At 43.5% G+C, this 22,880-nt stretch overlaps 2 protein-coding genes across 3 annotated transcripts in view; both read right to left on the reverse strand.

The window, feature by feature from the left end:
* Nucleotides 1–5,821: 5,821 nt before the first annotated feature.
* nipal4 (NIPA-like domain containing 4) lies at nucleotides 5,822–14,205 on the reverse strand. Of its 2 annotated transcripts, NM_001004993.1 has the most exons (6): nucleotides 14,076–14,141; nucleotides 11,030–11,278; nucleotides 10,580–10,636; nucleotides 9,171–9,261; nucleotides 7,234–7,394; nucleotides 5,827–7,153 (listed from the first exon to the last, which is right to left on the reverse strand). In NM_001004993.1, exons 1-6 carry the CDS (start codon nucleotides 14,107–14,109, stop codon nucleotides 6,540–6,542), a joined length of 1,206 nt encoding a protein of 401 aa, NP_001004993.1. In that variant the 5' UTR covers nucleotides 14,110–14,141; the 3' UTR covers nucleotides 5,827–6,539. The 2 variants fall into 2 exon arrangements, with proteins under 2 accessions (XP_017947522.1, NP_001004993.1); XM_018092033.2 differs by lacking the exon at nucleotides 10,580–10,636 and having other exon boundaries at nucleotides 5,822–7,153; nucleotides 14,076–14,205.
* Nucleotides 14,206–20,311: 6,106 nt separating this feature from the next.
* The window catches only part of cyfip2 (cytoplasmic FMR1 interacting protein 2), a 62,510-nt gene continuing 59,941 nt past the window's right edge, over nucleotides 20,312–22,880 (reverse strand). The window contains 2 exon segments of the mRNA NM_001110053.1: nucleotides 20,312–21,077; nucleotides 21,896–22,043. Of these exon segments, the coding sequence (NP_001103523.1) occupies nucleotides 20,910–21,077; nucleotides 21,896–22,043 (316 nt within the window). The 3' untranslated portion in view covers nucleotides 20,312–20,909.

Here is a 22,880-nt window from a genome sequence, read left to right on the forward strand (position 1 = left end):
ATGAAAGGAGAAGGAACTGTATAATTGCTGGGGGTTGCCAAATCTTTGACACCCAACAGTTATTATAATCCCCTACCTGATCCCCTGGGTCAGTGCTCCTGTTTGCTTAAAAATGCACTGTAAGCAGGGTCAGACTGGGGGGTGAAGGGCCCACCGGGGCTCCTGTCCCATGGGCCCTGCAGGTGCCCCCAGCCAGGCGCATCACTGGCCTGGGGTATCAGGTAAGGGATTTTAATCACTGGGGGGGTACCTAAGAGTTTGGCCCCCAGTCATTATACTTTTAAGTCTGTGTTTTTTAACCTGCTTCTTTGAGGAAGCAGTCGGGGAAATTGGTTAAGAAGAAGCAGTTCTATGACTCAGGTGAGCAAGTTCTGCCTTTCCACCCACCATAACACATTACAATACATTACAGGGGCTCCTGCCAGTTAGTGGCATGGAATGAAAGGCTGTCTCGTTGTTTGGGGTGGTGGGAGAAGCCAATGCCGTGGGGCAGGTGTACGGCACATTAGCAGAGTGCGGAGAACATGCCATTTATAAACACATTTACAGCCCCCAGCATGTATGGAGTTGATCCTTAATGATTAATTAGAATTGACCTGCCACATTCGGCACCGTCAGATCCTTGTAATGAAAAGGCCTCTCTGCTTGGGCTCTATATTTGGCTTCTCCGTGGTGAACCCTGGGCAGCTGCTTCCAGTAGGAAACCGGAGCAGCTGACATAAGCCAAGTATAGAAGATTCCGTAGGCTGATAGAAGGGTGGGGTGATAGCCTGCATGCCTGCAGTGCTGCTGTAAGCCCAAGCATTGCTCTTATAAAGTATAGATGGAATTTGAATGGATAACTGCTGGTCACCATAAAACAGATACAAAATCATCATAAATCTAGAAGTGAGGGTAGGGCAGTGATATGTGAGGCACAGAAGCCCACATCACAAACCACTATATAACTGCTACCTATTATGTACTTAGGTCCTAGGCTGATGTTTACACTGGTTATCAAACTGGGCTACCCTCCTAGTGAATTGAGGAGTGGCAGGGGGTACTCAGCCTGAAGACCAGTTACGATGAGATTTGGGGAGAATACTTATTTTCTGCCCTTAATACCCAGCTTGATAGAAGTTTAGGGTGGGATCCAATGTAAAAACTTACCTGATACCCTTGGAATTATGGATGTGTGTGTGTTCCCTTAATTTGTGACAGTGATATTAGCTATCAGGGGGCCCTGGATAAGTCCAAAAACTCCTTCTCTAAAGGGTCATTATACTAATACTGTATGCAATTATATCTGAAATGAGTATTGTATAGCAATGCTTGGGATGTGCAAAGGCAAATGTTGCATGGCACTCTCACCATGAGGGGTCACTGTTTCACTGCAGTCAGTTTACAAGATTTTAATGTTACCTTGGTGACTAACAATGTGGCAGCTCCCACCCCTGGAATAAAATAGAATATGTAGTGTAACACTTGGGTCCCTACAGTAGTTATATACATGACATCTCATGCACCATATCCTAAGCTAATATGTTTCTCTAGGCATTCCTAAAGAAAAAATTAAAGTGAACCTTTCCAAGTAGGGCATATGCCCCTTCCACAGGGCAGATGGTTAAATAGTAGAGAACCAATGTCATTAATACTGCACGGGTCATTAAAAAAAACAAGGACATAACATAGAAAACAAGCTAGGATAAAATGAAAAAACAGCAGCACTCCGGAAATGTTGTAGAAAAAAGTGACTTTACTCAAGTGCACACAGCAACGTTTCGGGCTTAAACCAGCCCTTTATCAAGCCTTGATAAAGGGCTGGTTTAACCCCGAAACGTTGCTGTGTGCACTTGAGTAAAGTCACTTTTTTCTACAACATTTCCGGAGTGCTGCTGTTTTTTCATTTTATCCTGGATATTGTTTTACCCTGGCTGAGGGTTCAGCTTGCACCTGGGGCTACAACTAGCCGGTTTGTCCATTGTGTAGCACACCTTAATCAATTTATAGAAAACAAGCTAGAGCTTCATAACTGAGACTTTCCATACCCTTTACCAGCTTAGTTGCCCTTCTCTGGACCCTCTCTAACTCAATAATGTCCCGTTTGAGCACTGGAGACCAAAACTGAACAGCATATTCTAGATGGGGCCTTACCAGCGCTCTGTAAAGCAGAAAAATAACCTGTGAATCTATGCCCCTTGTAATACAGCTCAGAACCCTGTTTGCCCTTGTAGTTGCTGCCTGGCATTGCTTGCTACAGCCAAGTTTATTATCTACAAGCAGGGGAGGGCCAAGCCGACCGGGTGCCCTAGGCAACCTCGGCCACCTCGGCCCTGCACCTGTATCGCGCAATAACCCCCGCACATCGCCCCCCGCGCTCGAACTGCGCATGCGCGCCAGTTCGAGCGCGGGGGGGGGGCGATGTGCGATGCAAAACAATGCGAAATGGAGACTAGGGGTAGGCAGGAGAGGCTCCTGTCTGGCGCCCCCCAATCGTTGCGCCCTAGGCAACTGCCTCTTCTGCCTACCCCTAGTTCCGGCCCTGTCTACAAGGACTCCAAGGTCCTTCTCCATTATGGATTTGCCTAGTGCAGTCCCATTAAGGGTATAAGTGGCTGCATATTTTTACATCCCAGGTGCATGACCTTACATTTATCCACATTAAATCTCATCTGCCACTTAGCTGGCCAGATTGCCAGTTTGCCAAGATCCTGCTGCAGGGATGTCACATCCTGGATAGAATTGACTGGTCTGCAGAGTTTTGTGTCATCTGCAAACACTGATACATTACCCATAATACCCTCCCCTAAGTCATTTATGAACAAATTAAACAAAAGTGGACCCAGTACAGAACCCTGAGGGACCCCACTGAGAACCTTATTCCAAGTAGAGAATGTACCATTAACAACCACCCTCTGTACCCGATCCTGTAGCCAGTTTTCTATCCATGTGCAAACGGCTTCACTAAGACCAATAGACCTTAGCTTAGAAAGCAGTCGTTTGTGGGGAACGGTATCAAATGCTTTGGCAAAATCCAAATAGATTATATCTACTGCATCCCCACTGTCCAGCTTCTTACTTACCTCATCATAAAAAGCAATTAAATTGGTCTGACATGACCTGTCCTTCATAAAGCCATGCTGATTACTGCTCATAATGCCATTCTCCACTACATACCGTAATTTTGTATGTGATCCCTTAACAAGCCATCCACCATGGATGTCAAACTTGCTGGCCTATAGTTGCCAAGCTAAGATAGTAATCTTTTTTAAATATAGAAATTACATCATTTTTCCTCCAATCAATAGGTACCATACCAGATGAAAGCGGGTCTGAGAATATCAGGAATAGAGGCCTGGCTAGCACTGAACAAAGCTTGTTCACATTCATTTTGAGTAACCCTTTATGTACCATATCCTGCTTCAGCCACTTACTAGAATGAGGCAACAGTGCAGCTATTGGGTGGGCTTTGGAACTCGGGCTCCTCTATTGTATACACTGAAGAACTAGCAATGGCACACTTGCTTTTTTTTTTTTCTTAAAATTTTTTTTTAGGGTTCCTAGCCCCAAACTAGCAGCCTTTTCTTTTTACAACAAGAGCTGAACCTCTTCGCTTACATTACTGGGTGTATAGCATACCCCTATAATAATCGGCTTTTAAATCTTGCTTCACAAACAGACACGCCCCTCCTTTTCTATTGCCTCGGTCTCTCCAAAACAAGGTATAGCCTCCTAGATTTAATGCCCAGTCACATGACATGACTCATTCAACCGCGTTTCAGCAACACCAATCCAGCTCTCCCATTGTACCAGACTCCTTGCATTTGTAAACATTCATTTAATACTGATACCATTTGTGCATTAAAATTTAGCATGTACTACTTACGGTCCTCCCTGCAATATCAGTACCCACAACCAACTCTCCTACCCCATTTTCCCCTACAATGCCCACTACATCATCTAACCTGTCATCCCCAGAATCACTCCCTGCACCCTCCCCTTGCCTAGTTTAAAATCTCCTCCAATTGCCTTCAATATGCGGACAGGATTAAATGGGTGAGAAGGCAACATTAATTATTTGAAAAGTGAGGAAAGTAGGCATTCTAGCTTGAATATTTAAGAACAGCTTATAATATCCACCCAATATTATAGGTTCAAGGCTTTATGAAGTTCCATTTTCTCAGAACTGCTTTAAGATAACCTACTGTTTTTCCTACTCCCATATAATTGGAGGAGTCACAAGCCGGACTTGGATTTCTTACTGTTGAGTGCTATTTTGATACCTACTGGGAGCTGCTATCTTCCCATTGTTCTGCTGATTGGCTGCTGGGGGGGAAAGGGAAGGCGGTGATATCACTCAAACTTGCAGCTCAGCAGTAAAGTGTGACTGAAGTTTATCAGAGCACAGGTCACATGGCTGTAGCAATGTGGAAAATGAGGAACATGGCCCTATGTGAAATTTCAAAGTTAGATATTAAAAAAAAAAAAAAATCTGTTTGTGCTTTTGTAAAATGGATTTCAATGCAGGATTCTGCTGACGAAGCTCCATTATCTGATGTGTTTTGTAAAAAAAAAAAGTTTTCCATGACAGTATTCCTTAAAAGGTGATATTCATTTAATTTACCCTATTTAATCGTTGATTAGTAGCCCTGATGGGGATGTGGGGAAAGGGCATAGATTTATTTATATGATCTATATTCCCATAAATAGTTCAGTACTGTAAAATAATAACAAAGGACTGATATCGCCATGTACAAGATCTAGAGTCGCCACCAATGTTCCAGGGCATGTGTATTATTATGCAGCAGTAAGTAAACATGACTGGAGCCCCACAGCAGGTAGGAACCCCTTCACATTTGAGTAGCTAATGTGTAGAGTAACACATTTTGCTCTAAAATCATGGACCTTATGACACCCAAGGGAATTCCCAAAGGAACCTTTAACTTGCAGTAGATTTTAAAAGACACGGGGCTTTTACATAGCAAGGAAGAGAAGGTGATTAAAGCATCAGCAAAGAATATGGTTTCATATGATGAAATTGATTGAAAGTACAAGACTCACTCTCAATAATAGTGGTTATGGTAGATCAATATGTAATGTCTATGAAGATTTTCATTCATCCAGGTCATGGTATATCTAGTATAAATAAATTTAAAGCAACTGGACTTGTTAAGTAATCATTGAAGACGTTTCACTACTCATCCGAGCAGCTTCTTCAATTAAACTTTCAAAGTAACTCCACAGCATTCACACCTCTGTGAGTTTCAGATGTCACCTTTCTGAAGAGTTACATAGTGTCATTGTGATTGGATTAGTATATAAGAATTATATATAATTCAATATATCTATATAATATATTGGAAGAGTATATATGCTGAGGATTTCCCATACCAGTCAGTTGAACTGAAGAAGCTGCTCGGATGAGTAGTGAAACGTCTTCAATGATTACTAAACAAGTCCAGTTGCTTTAGATTTATTTATAGTAGATACTTCATTACTAACATGTCTAACTAAAACCTAACTATTCAGGGGCTCATAGGCAAAGAATAATGGTGGTTTATCCCCAAAATGAGAACAGCTGCCATATATAATTATATAGATACTGTGTTAGACTTGGCTTCCTAGGGCTCACCCCTATATTCCTTGGTGGGGACTATCAGGAGATGGTACACTGGCAGGCCAATCTGAACTTCTGTAGTTATAATGGAAAGCAGAAATGTCACACCTTGAAAAGCAAAATCCCCAACCCCAGACCAAAACACAGTAAGGCACCGAGCCCAAAGAATAAAGCTGCCAAGAACAGTCAGAACCAACACTGTGTAAGCGCAAAAATTAAAAAAGAAGCAGTTAAAAAAGGGGAACTTTTATAACTTACAAAAGAACAGTGCTTTAAAAATAGATTAGTCATTAGACAGCAAAAAAATATATAAAAATAAAAACTATACAGAACAAAATATTGGGATATGAAAATGAAAAGATGACAAAATACTAGCAACCGGGGCACAAGGAAATGGCAGGCTCTAGATTTTTCTGGCTGAAACAAACATTTAGCATGGATGGAGGAGTGGAAAAACTAGAGGCCGAATACCCCGACCAGCTGGACATAAAACATTATACATATAATTGCAGCTCTCCTGCTGAGAATCATAACATTTTATGCCCATTCATTTTATATCAAGTAACGTTCATTCCTAGCAAGAGAATGTTCATTGAGATACTGATCCACTAATACCCATTGGAGATGCCTACACTGTGGGATTTGAGAGCCACAATATAGAATATTTCCTCTGAAATGGTCTCAATAAACAACTATATATATTTACAATTGCTCCTGGCATAATAATGTCACTCATAGCAAATCAAGGCATCCATATGTGGGAGGAGACTGTCCAATTGGTCTCCAATATAGGATTTGAAAAAGAGGGGGGCTACAAGAGTCTTCTTTGTGAGCTTTTCATGACCAAACAGAATACATTTGTTATTCCAACACAGTTCTGTACATATACTTGCTTTGAAAATGAAAGCCATCAGCTTTGAAGGCCTAAATATTTTGGCCGGTCTCAAGTGTAAATGACGAAGACCTTGGGTTTGCTGTCTATGGACTCTATCTCCATATTGTCTATCAACGTAATCTTGTCCTCCTTTGAGGAGAAGCGGAGAGGAGGTAATGGGGGACGTGTCTGTAGTTGTTGCTGAAGACTTTGCAGACTGAGGTCTAGGTCCTTAAAAGCGTGCAACATGAAGACCCCCATAATGATGATGAGAAAGCCGCAGACTGCTCCAACTCCATCCAGTGCAGACATGGACACCCATTCCTTGAAGAGGATAAGGGAGGTAGCTATAACCACACTTGTGAACAGCACATAGTAGATAGGGAAAACTAAGGAGGTGTTGAATACGTCCAAAGACTTGTTAAGGTAGTTGACTTGGGTAATAACCGATAAGATCAAGATAGGTATAAGGATCCAGGGCAGAGGGTGTGTGATAACAGGCTGTCCAATGATCAGGCCCTTTACTGCAATTCCCAAACCTTTCACCGAAGACACTGAGAAGGCACCCAAAAGCGAGCAGATAGCCAGGTAGATAAGGATGTTGGTGTGGCCATAACGAGGGGAAAGGAGGAAGATCAAAACCAAACAGCAGACCAGCATGAGACTGATATAAGCTATGAAACCTGTGGACCAGAACACATACGTTAGCAATCACTGGCGGGAAGAGAATTGCTTAGCACTCAAGATGGTTATATTCCTGTACCTGGATCCTGCAGTTTGAGGGTCATGTCTGCTAAGGTGGTAACCGCTTGCTCCTCAGGGGCATGGATGACCATGACAGTGCTTCCTAGGACACTGAGGGTACAGCCCAGCTTCCCTAAGAGATTCAGGCGCTCTCCGAGCAGGTAAGAGGACAGCACAGCGCTAAAAGGTGGAATTTCAAGATGAGAGATCAATTCAGTAATCTTTTATAGAAATCAGAGCTATTAATACATGGTTAGATATTCCATTTAATGATCCCATTGCATTGTTTTAAACAAAGTATTCCTTGCTACCATTTGTTTTATAGTGGTATCAAAAGGGTTAGAGAGTGATCCAGGGTCGACTGGGCCGCCGAGAAAAATCCTAGTGGGCCCCAGCAGCCCAGTCCGACCTTTGCCGGTGCTCCCCCTACTGACTGTTCCTCCCCGACGCGTTCAATTTATACGCGCTCGGGGAGGACGTCGGGTGGGGGGCCCTGCGGGGGGGTGGGTTAGGCGGGAGCCCCGGTGGGCCCTGCACCCCCCAGTCCGACCCTGGAGTGATCAGATAGAGATCAATAGACACTGGGTAGGAATCGAACCCTGGCTGATCATGGTCATCATGTTTCCATATAAAAGGGCTTTGAAGGGGCGGTTCACCTTTAAAAATACTTTAAGAATGTTATAGAATTGCCTATTTTAACTGGTCTTCATTTTTTTATTTTTATAGTTTAATTATTTGCATTCGTCTTCTGACTCTTTCCATCTTTCAAATGGGGGTCACTGACCCCAGCAGCCAAAAAACTAATGCTCTGTGAGGCTACAAATTTATTGTTGTTGTTACTTTTTATTACTTATCCTTATATAGGCCTCCCCTATTCAGCTGCTAAAATTCTAACCTGAAGTGCTGCTGCACCAAAAACTAAATAGTTAAAAACAACTTAAATATAAAAAGAAGACCAATTGCAAATTGTCTCAAAATAGCACTCTCTATGTTCACCTAAAAGTTCATTTAAAGCTGAACTACCACTTTAAAAAGGCAACATGTGAATTGCACATAAAGAGATCAGCTTTTAAAATCCCATCTAGATTGTAAGCTCTACGGGGCAGGGACCTCCATCCTCGTGTCTTTGACTCTTATCTCATTGCAACTGCATCTTGTATTTGTGTTTATTGTAATAATTTGTATCTATCTATCTATTATTATCTTAATAACCCCCCGTTTGTATTAATGTATTCTACTGTACAGCACTTTATAAATAAAGATATACATACATAAACAAGTTGGTATGTGTGCACTCTTCCTGACTCAATCAGCATCTCCACACAATGCAGGATACACACCACCATTCAGGTCTTAGGGGTTGAGGGATTAAACCTCCCCTTTGGTAGTTCTTTGACAACTGAGCAGTTAGATAAATAAATATACAGTGAACAGACTAAGGGTACAAGATGCAGCTCAGCTAGGTGAAGCACCCAGAAGGCCTGTGTTTAATGTTGCCCCCCCCACCCCTTTTAATACAAGCCACATATGCAATCCACATTCTGTGTTGCTACTTTAGATGCATACTGCATGGCAGCACATAAATCAGTTCAGTCTGCAGCATATAAATTTATTGCTAACTAGCCATCAGGATGTGGGTAAATATGTGGCCAGTATTAAAAGGGTGAGATGGCAACCCTTTCTGTGATTGAGACCACACTGACGTTGCATTCAGTCTTGCAGGAAATATTGTTTTTTTTGAGTACATATGGACATTGGTCATCAATGATTAATTAAAATAAACGGGCAGAAACAAAGTAGCAATTCTGCCAATGTACCAGGGTGAGATAACAGGTTATGTGCTCAACCTCACCTAGATATGCTTCCATAGAGAACCTGTTCTACAGGAACACTACTGACCCGCCCCCATAATTGTACATTCCAGGTACAGACACATTGCATTCCCCGATTCATTACCTGATTAGGACACTGAGCGCCCCCAGGGGAGTGACAATGGTGGCCGGTGCAAATGCATAAGCAGCAAAATTGGCAGCTTCGCCTCCTCCCACTGTAAAAAGCAAAAATATTGTTAAATATCATGCTAGAACTTCCAGGAATGGGCAATGTACAGGTAAATGCCCCATTCACTTCCCCTCATTCTGCTGTAAGTGACACAGGGTCACTTACCAGCCTTCCAGGTAATGTTCTCCTTGCAAATTGGCACAAGCTTTTGCCCATTGCAACCAACCAAATGTTGACCAAACCAACCAAATGTTAGACCCAACGTAAACCTTTGTGACCTTTAATACGTTACACCCGCTTGCACAGGTCATTTTTTGTGTCCCTGGCATGCAATATTTAACACCAATAAATATTAATGGCTAATAAACACATTTTTTGCACTGTTCATATTTTCAGTGCTACTGGATTTTTTTGCTTTCGCACATTGATCCCCATACAAGGTGGGATCTGCACCGGACACCCTTATGGGTGTACTAACAGAGAGTTGAGCTATATGCAGTGTTGGACTGGCCCACTGGGATACCAGGAAAACTCCCAGTGGGCCCAGTGTCAGTTCTGCCTTTAACCATTTGGCCTATTTCATGGCCATTCCCCTTTTTTGCTTGGAAACAAAGATTATAGTATGTAAAGGAATTAGACTAGTAAAACAAAGAGGTTAAATGAGAAGAGGAAGAAAAATAGTTTGGAGAGCAGGCCCATGGTTTGAGGTTTTCTAGTGGGCCCCTGGCATCCCAGTCCGACGGCGGACGAACCAGGTGGCCCTGTAACAACTTCTATACTACAACTGGACCCATCCAGTAGGCATATGGCACACCAGATTGGTACTTGCTATATGTAACCATGATAAGGTAAGCTAGAACATTTGGTCAAATTGGGCAGACCAATCACTGTACATGCAGCTTTGCAGCCCCCCATATGATCAGATTAGGAGGGAGAGACCATTTAGTCATAGCCAATTCCCAATGGAAAGTAGTAGGGCTGAACCGCTCTATGTCAGTCCTGCTGTGCCCATTGGCAACTTGCACTGTCTTTGTAATGGAGTGACAGAAGAACAGGAACAGCACCTCTTGTCTTTGTAGATTAAAATGCCTTTATTGCAAAGTTTTTTGGGGCAAACAACAGCAGCAGCAAAAAAAAAAAAAAAAAAGCTGCTGTTTGCCCCAAAAAATCTTTGCAATAAAGGCATTTTAATCTACAAAGACAAGAGGTGCTGTTCCTGTTCTTCTGTACCTGGATGTGCCGATGGAAAGTGGCCATTGGGGAACCTGCACTACTTCTAACTAATCACAAGGCTTGGTGCTGACTACTACTCTCCAAATTTGTAATGGAGTGAGACAGATTAAAGGGGATATTTGCCTCCTTACTTGTTAATAGTCCAGCCCACCACATCCAGTCTTTCAGATACCCATGTCCACCAGCACCTGCACATACACAATGATCACAATTAATATTAATCACAGAAGAAAGAAGAAAAAAAAAAAAAAAAAAACCAACAGGCCAACTGCAGGGAGTGGTATAATAATATATTTAGCATTTGCACCTATTTATAGACTGTTGATTTACAACCGCAGTTAACAATGGGGCAAGTACAGTCAAGGGCAAGTACCTCCCTCATTATGCAAGACACTTCGTAACCACAGCTACAAATACATTTTGTAACAAAATGAAAAAAAGGGGTTAATTACATCCTTGGAAAGGCACTCTCCCATTACCAATTGATTTGGAATTCCAAATATCTTAACTGGGAATACGTCCTCTCTCTCAAAAGACACTTTGCCACCATGTATGGTTTTTGCCTCTATGCCCACTCATACCTGCACGAGTCCCACCGTGGCGACACAGGCGGAGGAGCCCTTTCTTTTTGAGGATGACGCTGCTGCCAATAAGGAGGCTGGACAGCACAGCCAACAGCAAACCAATAAGGAAGTCATAGTTTTGAGTTACGGTGGGCAACAAGCCAGTGGCCAGCGTCAGGTTCTGATAGATGGATATGGAGAGGTCAATGTCCCCCACGATCTGGCACAGCACCTGGCGTGATGGGCAACTTAATGCAAGTAGAGAGCCTGCAAAAAAATAAGTGTATATATTATTGTTGTCCTTTGCTCATAATCAACACATTCAGCAGCCTGAACAGAGATCATTCCAGTTAGTTCTTGCCCCAGTGGAGCTTACAATCTAAGGTCCCTATCACATTCCCATCAGTCCCTGCCCCAGTGAGCTTACAATCTAAGGTCCCTATCACATTCCCCATCAGTCCTTCCCCACTGAGCTTACAATCTAAGGTCCCTATCACATTTCCATCAGTCCCTGCCCCAGTGAGCTTACAATCTAAGGTCCCTATCACATTTCCATCAGCCCCTGCCCCAGTGGAGCTTACAATCTAAGGTCCCTATCACATTCCCATCAGTCCCTGCCCCAGTGGAGCTTACAATCTAAGGTCCCTATCACATTCCCCATCAGTCCCTGTCCCAGTGAGCTTACAATCTAAGGTCCCTATCACATTCCCCATCAGTCCCTGTCCCAGTGGAGCTTACAATCTAAGGTCCCTATCACATTCCCCATCAGTCCCTGTCCCAGTGAGCTTACAATCTAAGGTCCCTATCACATTCCCCATCAGTCCCTGCCCCAGTGGAGCTTACAATCTAAGGTCCCTATCACATTTCCCATCAGTCCCTGCCCCAGTGAGCTTACAATCTAAGGTCCCTATCACATTCCCATCAGTCCCTGCCCCAGTGAGCTTACAATCTAAGGTCCCTGTTATATTCCTATCACTCCCTGCCCCAGTGGAGCTTACAATCTAAGGTCCCTATCACATTCCCATCAGTCCCTGCCCCAGTGGAGCTTACGATCTAAGGTCCCGATCTCATCCACACACACTAGGCAGTTTTATCAGGAGCCATTAACCTGCCTCTATGTTTTGGGGTGTAGGAGTGAACTAGAACCCACACAAGAATATGCACTCTTTGCAGATAGTGCCCTGCCTGGAATTAAACTTAGGACCCCAGTGAGAGTAATTAGGGGGATCGCGGTCACAAGTGCCATCCAAGAAGGAAACTGGTAGCCACTCCCTACTCCTAAATAATGTATATTTTTCCTTTATAAAACTTGCAGAGAGCACCCTCTCTACCCATGCACGAACCTTGGGTAACATTTTGACCTGGTGTCTGCAGATACCTAAGGGCCATGACCAACTACCTACTTGCCATTTTCTCAATGGGGAAAACAAATACTTTCAGATTGCAGCAGCTGCATCTTTGCATCTGTCTATTGTAAGCTCTCGATACAAGGGCCAAAGCAGCTGCCATATTGGTTAAAGGTTGGCAGTAGCACAAGATGCTGTCAGTTGTCCAACTGACCCTACTTAGCTGAAGGGCCACAAGTTGGACATTTCTTATAAAGGAATCTTCCAAGGTCTGTCCTGCCTTGGGCTCTACCACAACTAAAGACCAAGGCTCATCTTTCATGTATTCCAGTTTATATTCTTCCTGACAATGAATGAGCTGGTCAAGCCTGTTAAACAAAAATCCAAGGCCATAAAAAGGGCAGCTTCTCCCCCCCCTCCTTCCTTGACCTGTGTGGGCTTGTAGCTAATGCATCAGGTAATGGCAGGTCTCAAATGTACTTCTTAAGCCACTGGGGATAAGGGCAGGATGTAAGCAAGTCAGGAGTCAATGGCTTCTTGTTCCTTTATAACCTCACTGACTGGTTTAGGTCTCCTAGGCATAGTATGGTTTCGGAGGAGCATATAAATATATGGTTCCTCAGGCTGGATGTGCACAATGCTTTCAACACTGGGGCAGCTCAGCAATATAACTATAGGGCACCATTCTTTTGGATTAGATCTGCATAGAAAGGGGTTCTTTTCAATAAGGGCAGTCATGCTATTGAAAAACTTAAGGGAGAGCAGGGATAAGGAGGATTTTATTAGGATGATCACTATAATAATGCCTTGCATATATGTATGTATGTTTAAAACTTTATTCATAAAGTGCTACGAGGATACTCAGCACTGTACATTCTTACAATATACACACAGGGAGTGTTATAATAATACAATAAATAAGTATAAATACACAGAGATTAAGTGCCATGTGGTACAAGACAATAGGAATGAGGCCCCTGCCCCGTACGGCTTAAAGCACCTGGTTTAGTTGCCCCATCACAATGCTGGTGGAGCAGGGCAAAATGCCCTTTATTCCCTAACTTAAAACCTGTACTTTTCACCCCCTCCCTTTTGTAATGGAACACCTTGCAGTGCACAGTAATTATGCCGAAGATACTTATATATCATTACATAACTGTATAATAGCCAGCTGTGTGCCGCTTACTCTCAGGGTTTGGAAGTCAGTGGAACCCTATGGTTTATAAAGAATCTCACGATAGTTGCAAAGTCTGTGCTCCTAAAGCAAAGCAATCTTTGCACTGATCTAGGAAATGATGTCCCCATCGGCCCATAACACAAAGCAGTGGAGAAGTCAACTCTCCGGTTCCCTCCAGCTGTTTGAGGGTTTGACACAGGACCCAAAGCTACTGACTCATGACATCTGAATCACATACATTTGGCAGTTGTGTAACACTGATACACTATAACAACCAGTGTGTGCAGCAACAAGAATGGATTCCCCCAATGTAAGAGAGAATCCCACTGGTTTTACTGATTGTTCGCCATGAAAACTGCCCTTTAAACACATTATTCAGTAACCTGTAAAAATGATATTTCCCCCACATAACGGCTGTCCCTTTAACTAAGAGAAAAGTGATGCTTAGAATTATTAATTAAAAAGCAATTCATCTCAAATGAACATAAATAGATAAGAGTTATTTTGGCTAATGATGGAGCCCCCCAACCCTGGCACTTACCATTGACACAGCCATGTTCTGACGGGAGAGCCATGTGACTGGGCAAGCAGTCCTGTTATCAAATAGCCAACATCCCAAGTGCAGCTGCTTATAATTCTGAGGGTAGGTTCTCTCACCTGATCAGGATGTTACCCAGCTCCCAGCCATTGGCTCCTCCCCTTAATTAACTTGTACATGCCCCATAGTCTAAAGAGTTTCACCCCTCCTCCCCTCCTGCCCCGCAGGTTTCACCAGAACCTCTCTGCTCCCTTGTAACCTGAAGCTCCCATTCACATGCACATGAGCTGGGATATACTTATGTATTGCAGGCAATCATTTGCCATAATGTGGCTACTGGACAGGCTATAGGGCAGAGGAGACTTTTGAGGGTCCAGGGCCGCCTTTGGTTGGGGGCTCATAACAAGGTTACAGATAGATAAAGCCTCAGTTATAACACTTGCAATTCTATTCAGCATAGTAAATCTTTAGCCACCCTTAAATTGTACAGGTATGGGATCCCTTATCCGGAAACCCATTAGGCTGATGCCACACCAGGCGTAGGGCTGATTTTTTCGGCAAGCGGAAAAACGCTTGCCGAAAATTCAGCCCTACGCCTGCTACTTGTGCCTGCACCCGAATGAATGGGATACGCTCGGGTGCAGGCACATGTAGCTGATATACGCATGAAAACGCGAGACTTTGGATTCTCTCGCGTTTTCATGCGTATATCGGCTACATGTGCCTGCACCCGAGCGTATCCCATTCATTCGGGTGCAGGCACAAGTAGCAGGCGTAGGGCTGAATTTTCGGCAAGCGTTTTTCCGCTTGCCGAAAAAATCAGCCCTACGCCTGGTGTGGCATCAGCCTTACAGAAAGGCCATCTCCCATAGACTCCATTATAAGCAAATCTAATATTTAAAAATGATTTCCTTTTTTTCTCTAATAATAAAACAGTACCTTGTACTTGATCCCAACTAAGATATAATTACCCCTTATTGGGGCAGAACAGCCCTATTGGGTTTATTTAATGGTTAAATGATTCCCTTTTCTCTGTAATAATAAAACAGTACCTGTACTTGATCCCAACTAAGATATAATTACCCCTTATTGGAGGGAAGAACAGCCCTATTGGGTTCATTTAATGGTTAAATGATTCCCTTTTCTCTGTAATAATAAAACAGTACCTGTACTTGATCCCAACTAAGATATAATTACCCCTTATTGGGGGCAGAACAGCCCTATTGGGTTTATTTAATGGTTAAATGATTCCCCTTTCTCTGTAATGATAAAACAGTACCTGTACTTGATCCCAACTAAGATATAATTACCCCTTATTGGGGCAGAACAGCCCTATTGGGGTTATTTAATGGTTAAATGATTCCCTTTTCTCTGTAATAATAAAACAGTACCTGTAGTTGATCCCAACTAAGATATAATTACCCCTTATTGGGGCAGAACAGCCCTATTGGGGTTATTTAATGGTTAAATGATTCCCTTTTCTCTGTAATAATAAAACATTACCTGTACTTGATCCCAACTAAGATAGAATTAATCCTTATTGAAGGCAAAACAAGTCTATTGGGTTTATTCAATATTTACATTTTTAGCAGATTTAAGTTATGGTGATCCAAATTACGGAAAGATCCCTTATCCGGAAAACCCCCAGGTCCCAAGCATTCTGGATAACAGGTCCCGTAGCTGTACTCTATTTGGCCATCAGGCTGATCTCTTCAACTCATCTGGGCCCCCCAAGGGGGCAGCCTGTTAGCTGTGTCTGTTTAGTCTGGGTCTGAACTGTTTCTGCATTAAAAGAAAAATATCCCCTTTTCTAACAATCTTATAGTGGCTTTGAGGGCATAGCGTATGGTATTTATAGAACATTCCTTTTTTTTGTATATTTATACATGTGGGTAGGAATTTTATTTGAAATATTTAAATATACAATAATAACAAAACAGCTTATTGTTTCCCTATGACAGTACAGCGTTAGGGTAGAGCAGGACTGGGATTCAAAATAGGCCCTGGCATATCAGGTACACAGAGGCCCAAACAGCCCCCCCCAGCCTCATAGATAGTGCTGGCATCTTACAGCAGCACATCTGCCATTTGCCAAAACTCAGATCGCGAGCCTGGGGCAGAGCTTATGGTGAGTGGTGATCATTTTATCTCTGTATAACTGTACTTATATACACACACATATATTTACGTTCTGCAATAGGATCGGCATATAAACAGGAGCTGCGGTATAGCTTAGCTCAGTTTAGGAACTGCCTACAGTACCTGTGGATGGCCACTAGTAGCTGCTGTTTTATTGATGCTTATGGAAAATACTTCTCCAGAGACAATCAATATTGTAAACTTTGCCCCCACTTTGGTCACATGAACAATGGACAATTGGCCAACAATCAGACCATGCTATAGGAGTACAAGTCCCATTGGGCAAAGACTAGATCAACATAAATGCAGTCCTCATTTTCAAAAGTGCTCAGTTTTTGGCAAGGTATAGGTCTGGCAGACAGCGCAGAGCATCCCCATACACTGGTATTACCCAGCATAATAGTAATAACTTTAGGCAGGGGTTATGGATGATGATTAGGCGGGGAGTGAGGAACAACAGAGTAAGCAGTTAAATAGAAGAAATATTGGGCTATGGACTCTGGCAGCTGCAATGAACAACTGAAAAGCTTTGACATCCCTGACCTTGAGCTTTGGCCCTGGGGGGCATGGGGGTCAGTTGCAGGTGGCTATTTCCACCTTTGGGAAAATCCTTTGCTTCCCTCTTGCTATTAGTGGTTTCTGTTTTACTGCTCAGTGGGAATCCTTTGTGTGTGCAAGTGATGGAAGTAGGCAGGGCTTCCTCCCCTGTGTATGTGACCCCCAGCAGGGCAGCTGGATTCCTTATCCCCATGGCTCGGGGCAAGCTGAACTGGTATTTCCAGGGAAGGCGGATCCTCAAGGGAAGTGGTGTGTTCAAAGTTAGCTGGAGAAAGAGGGGGGTAAATTCCCAGGTAACTGAACTTCTTTCTTGATTCCAAGTAAGACTGGCTTTAGGGTGGGGCACTGGAGGCATTTGTCCTAGATCTCCAGCATCACAGGGTCTTTTTGAGGAGGGGGAAATACTAATAATGTAACAAAGGTAATCCAGGGTAATGAGGGCATCAAATGAGCAGATCTTTGCTGTTTGGGTCATGCCTTGTCTGTTGGTCTTAATGATTGTTGTTTGGATAGGAAACTGGTTACAGGTTCGGGTACAGAGGGTGGTTGTTAATGGCACATTCTCTACTTGGAATAAGGTCCTCAGTGGGGTCCCTCAGGGTTCTGTACTGGGCCCACTTTTGTTTAACTTGTTCATTAATGACGTAGGGGAAGGTAGGGTAAGTAATGCATCAGTGTCCATTTTACAGAGTGCTGGTAAGGCCCCATCTAGAATATGCCGTGCAGTTTTGGTCTCCAGTGCTCCAAAGGGATATTATTGAGTTAAAGAAAGTCCAGAAAAGGGCAACTAAGCTGGTAAAGGGTATGGAATGTCTCAGTTATGAAGAAAGACTGGCCAAGTTGGGTCTGTTTACACTGGGGAAGAGGCATTTAAGGGGTGATGTGATAACTATGTTTAAATATATAAGGGGATCATATATTCGGAAAAGGTTTTTAACAGTGAGAGCTGTGAAGTCGTGGAATTCCCTCCCTGAATCAGTCGTTCTGGCTGATACATTATATAACTTTAAGAAGGGGCTGGATGGATTCTTAGTGAGGGAATACAGGGTTACGGGTGATAGCTCTCAGTACTAGTTGATCCAGGGACTGGTCCGATTGCCATCTTGGAGTCAGGAAGGAATTTTTTCCCCTCTGCGGCAAATTAGAGAGGCCTCAGAAGGGGTTTTTTGCCTTCCTCTGGGTCAACTAGTAGTTAGGCAGGTTATATATAGGCATTATGGTTGAACTTGATGGACATGTGTGCTTTTTCAACTTAACTTACTACGTTACTATGTATGTTACTAAGTAGGTCTGATCTTATGAGCACCTGTGCAGACCCATTTGATAAGGACTGAATCTAAGCCCTCCCAATTGATATCTGGCCCGGTAGGCAGGATGGCCTTCAAAAATCATGGAGACCCATTAGTGAGGCAAGTTTAAGCCTGTGGCACCACCCCCCCCCACCAACACCTATGGGCCATACGGGTCTGGAACAAGAATGGACCACATGATGCCTGAATGGGTCCACAGGAATCACTCTTCCTTACCAAGTGCCATCTGGGTAGATCATGGTATATGCTCCATGCTAGTGATACCACCTGGTCACACCTAAACATGGTCTTGATACATCCTTCAAACACCACTTCTTTCTTGGCAGTCCAGGCCCCTCCACTTGACCCCCATGACGGCCCTTCTTTTGGTCCCCTTTATTGGCCAATAACCTGCTGACGCAGTCCTGAGTAGCCAAGTCTGCAGCCGATATCAACCTGCAAATGCCCATAACAGCAGGCCCAGACCCCCCCCGCACTGTACAGTTGCACCTACGGAGCATTTGTATGCAAATGGAAGCTCGGCACTGCTGCACCATTGTATATACATAGTAAGGTGAGGCCCTATATTGACTTTAGAGGAGGCTGGCTTGGAACAAGAAACACAGGACGCACACAGGGGACAGATAATATCTATGCTATTTACTTAAAGGGGACTGAAATCCAATTTGAAGGGGGAATATAGCATTGTTTCTATATATGGTAGAGTGGGGCCCGAGGAAGTGACCCATACCAAAGCAGGAAATCACTTTAATGAGGGAATGTCCAATCCGTTTCTGTTGTTGATGTAAAACTCCCAGGAACTGCCTGCAACCTTCAGCTGCCAATGGGATGCTAGGAACTGGTGTTCTTTTAATTGTATCTCTTAAATGCATGTCTCCAGGCCAGGGGCCCCTGGGATGCTTGAAGGAATCCTCTTGCACATGAGAAAATCATTTTCATATGACCTAGGTGCTCTGCCCAAGGTTCCAGCAAACTGCAGTAACCAATTGGATGTCGGCTCGCTATCAGCAGCTACATGCTGGGTGGTGCAAATGATTCAGTGTGGCCCCCTGCAGGCGAGTTTCTTTCCTGGTTTTTATAGTTGTTCATTCATACAATAGACTAACCGGTTTGTCTCGTAACCATATCTATACCTCAGGGAACTTGGGATGTATATACATTCAGTTACAGCCTGGGATAGGATAGGATGTCTTTATTATTCTCTTACCAACAAAGAAAGGGTTAGTGTTGGCAAAATGGTGACTTTTCAAGCCCTTTAGTGCAGGGGTTGCCAAGTCCCACTTGGAGGTCCAACCTTTGGTCAGGGCACCCATATCTCGCAATCTGAGCACAGGTATAGGATATACATGAAATCCACTTGATTTGGAAGGTTGGAATAGTTTTAATAGGATAAAAAGGTTTCTTTTTCATATGTAAAGTGTCTTGCATTACAATATATACCATAAATAGAGAGGGATACCCACCTCCAAGTCATTTAATTTTTGCACACATACAATGTACATGTCCTGTTGTCATCCATGTAGCAAGTGTGCCCAGTGTTGCACTTAGGATTCTCAGTTTAAGGGCTTTTGGCAGCATTATGCCATCCAGCATAGTAGGCAAGGGGCAGAACGCTTGGAATGGCCTCCTCATTGAACTGGATGGTAATCGTCTGAACCCTGCCAATGCACTCATGGGTCAGGCAATTATTGCTCATAAATGTGGGACTTGACCTGACCAAATATTAGTCAGTTTGGGCAGGTATGGACATTTTATTTGCAGATACACCATGTCGGCCAGTACATGGTGCATCGTCAGATGCGGAAGGGAAGAGAAAACTCAGCTCCCCTTTATTTTTCTGCTGTTACAACCACTGATTGGCCCAATCAAACAAAACAATAGAGATGTATCTGGCCAGTTTATGGCCACCTTTTCTGCATTTATCTTTTTGGTCAGGCACAGCAACAGCTCCAGAATAATGCAATGCTGGGCAACTAGAGGTTCATTTATTATCCAAGAGCCTTCTCCAATCAGAAGCCAATGTGTATAATGTGTGTTGCCAATCCCTCCTGTGCTGTGCTGGACTCTAGAGATAAACGGGGCTACCCCAGTTTAGTAGTCCTGCTAACTCATTTTAAACCGCATTTATAATGGATCCTGCTGACAAGCCAATATAGAGCTAGATATCTCACTGGCAAGTTATAAAGAGAACCAGGGAGAGTATAAATGCCTCAATTAAGACAAACAAAAAGATCTGGATAAAAACATATTTTTTAACAAGTGTTGTGTGTACATGGCAATCACACGGTGGGTCCCAGAACCAACATCATAAACAGTTCCCCAGAACAGGAACACGATTGTGTTATAATAATTATGTTCAGGTTTCCATTTATCTGGCGTTCTGTGCCAGGCTGGTATCTGTAAGACCTTTCATAGTGATGGATATCAACAGCGGGAATACTCTGCAAGTAGGTCACATGATCACAAATATTGTACAGAGTCACAATAAATAGGAAGATAAAACAGGCGTTCGGAGATTCGCACGTTGCTGGCAAGAAAGGGAAACAAAATACCTTCATAGGAAAGGAACAGAGCTGAGGCTGAAGCTAAAATCTAATTCCTCATAGTCCAACATGAAACTGGCGACTATGGTGGAGTGTTCACCTTTTCGGTCATGATGGTGTTTGATCCATTAGATCACCAGAATGCCTTTCTGAAATATGGGCCACATGACGCCATATTGTCCGGATGCTACTGCAGTGTGTGTAGCGGCAACAGGACAGACATTTACCATAGCATCACAAGAAGTGCCGCAAGCAGGTCTGGCGCACATCAGGGCATCCCCTCTCGCTCAGCAGGTGGTAGCCAGGGACTGGTGGATGGGGGGCTGGAAGCAACGGACGTGCTCCACTGTGGAGCTGTCACTCTCCACCGACTTCATATATTTGTTCAGGACAGCAAAGATCTCGTTGTTCAGGATCTGGTACTTGCGAATTCTGTCGGCCATTTTCTTTAGGGGCTAGGGGGTCAAGAGGGAGAGAAAGAATGAAAGAGGATAAGATAGAAGGCTGCCCATGATATCTATACAGTCTTGCTACACTAATGTGCCATTATGTGCGGTACTGGTTACACATTGGCCCCTATAAACCCACTGGTGGAATATTTCCAATCCACCTCTATATATCTTTGCTCACTATGATTAAGTTGGTTAGAAAGCAACAAATCACTATCCTGCAGTAATAGCCCTTTGAACCTGACACATTCTTGCCTTACTATATACATCAGGAGTCCCCAACCTTTCTTACTCGTGAGCCACGGTCAAAAGTAGACTTGGAGAGCAACACAAGCACAATACAAGTTCATGGAGGAGCCAAATAAGGGCTAAGATTGGCTATTAGGGGCCTCTATGCACACTATCAGCTTACAGGGGCTTCATTTGGCAGTAACAATTCTTTTTATTCAACCAAAACTTGCCCCCAAGTCAGGAATTCAAATATAACTACCTGGTTTGGGGGCACTGAGAGCAACATCCAAGGGGTTAGTGAGCAACATGTTGCCCCCGAGCCACTGGTTGGGGATCACTGATATACATTATCCCAAAATGAATGCCCCTAACACCACTGGGTGGGGCCTGGGGGTAATTATATAGACAGGTTAATTGGCTCCTGATCAAGTTGCCCCTAGTGTATGTGAATGTCATACAGACCATAGATTGTAAGCTCACTGGGGCAGGGACTGATGATAATAAAGTATAAGGGGCTACCAAATTGGTGTAACAAATTAGGGCATGGTGCAAGAGTCATTCTGGGGGGAAACAGGCAGGGAGAGACTGCTTACCACATTCTTTATGATCTCATCCTTCCCATCCTGCCTTTGCACCTTCAGGAGATGATAACAGAAATCAAACAGGTCGAACCTGCGCTGCTGTCCAAGAAGCACGATGATGGCGCAACCAGCCCAGTTTAACCCATCTCCAAAACACTGTCTGTAGGGGGCAACATAGATAAGCAAAATGTGCATATGAAGTATTACAGTACATGCAAAAAGATGGAACAAGGCAATAAGCAGTCAGAAGCAGGCCCAGACTGGCAATGTGCGGGTTCTGGCAAATGCCAGAGGGGCTGCTGTAAGATGCCATAGACAGTCACTATTTAGTGGGCCTGTTGGGGGCTGTTTGGCCTCTGTGTACTTGAAATGAGAGGGCCTATTTTGAATCCCTGTCAGTGCCTGGTTTGGAGAAATGGGATGAAAGGGGCATGAGGCTTCCATCACATGTACAGTTTTGCTCAGCTGAAGTTTAGCTCTCTGTAAGCAAGGCTTTAGGCAAATAGATCTTGCTTTACTGGCAACAATAAAATAGGAATGGCAGGGTTTCTGTAAACAGCCAGGAAGGATTTGGATCACCAGTCAAGTGTATAAAGTCAATAAACCTTACAATAAACCCGTTCAGTGAACAAACATTTCAGCCAATAAACCTTAATGAACAATGAATATACAGATATGATTGCAACACTATTTTCTTGGCCCCACGTGTTACTACCTTTCCCCTAACCACTCCTGTTCTATATTGTATTCTATATGGGAAATATAAATATGTATCCTCCATATATAGTTCATAATTCCCATATAGAATAAATTACAGAACAATAGTGATTGGTTGGACAGCAGTGATAAGTCTCTACTGAGCCTTACCGCGGGGACACAAAGCTTGTCTTTCCAATAAGATAATGGCCACTGTAAACCCCATGACAATATCTGTATAAAAGATTGTGTGGCACTGGTATAAAGCCTTACTAGTGCCATCTTGTCATAAAATTACCAT

This window comes from Xenopus tropicalis, chromosome 3, assembly GCF_000004195.4.
Source record: "Xenopus tropicalis strain Nigerian chromosome 3, UCB_Xtro_10.0, whole genome shotgun sequence".
NCBI lineage: Eukaryota > Metazoa > Chordata > Amphibia > Anura > Pipidae > Xenopus > Xenopus tropicalis.

Bases quoted from the DNA above. Each gene is read 5' to 3' on its own strand.
- nipal4 (NM_001004993.1), bottom strand. From the start codon at position 14,109: ATGGCTCTCCCGTCAGAACATGGCTGTGTCAATG. The intron at 7,395-9,170 runs GTAATGAATCGG...TCCACCTTTTAG, and splicing joins GCGCTCAGTGTCCTAATCAG to CGCTGTGCTGTCCTCTTACC. The intron at 7,154-7,233 runs GTACAGGAATAT...TCTGGTCCACAG, and splicing joins CCTCAAACTGCAGGATCCAG to GTTTCATAGCTTATATCAGT.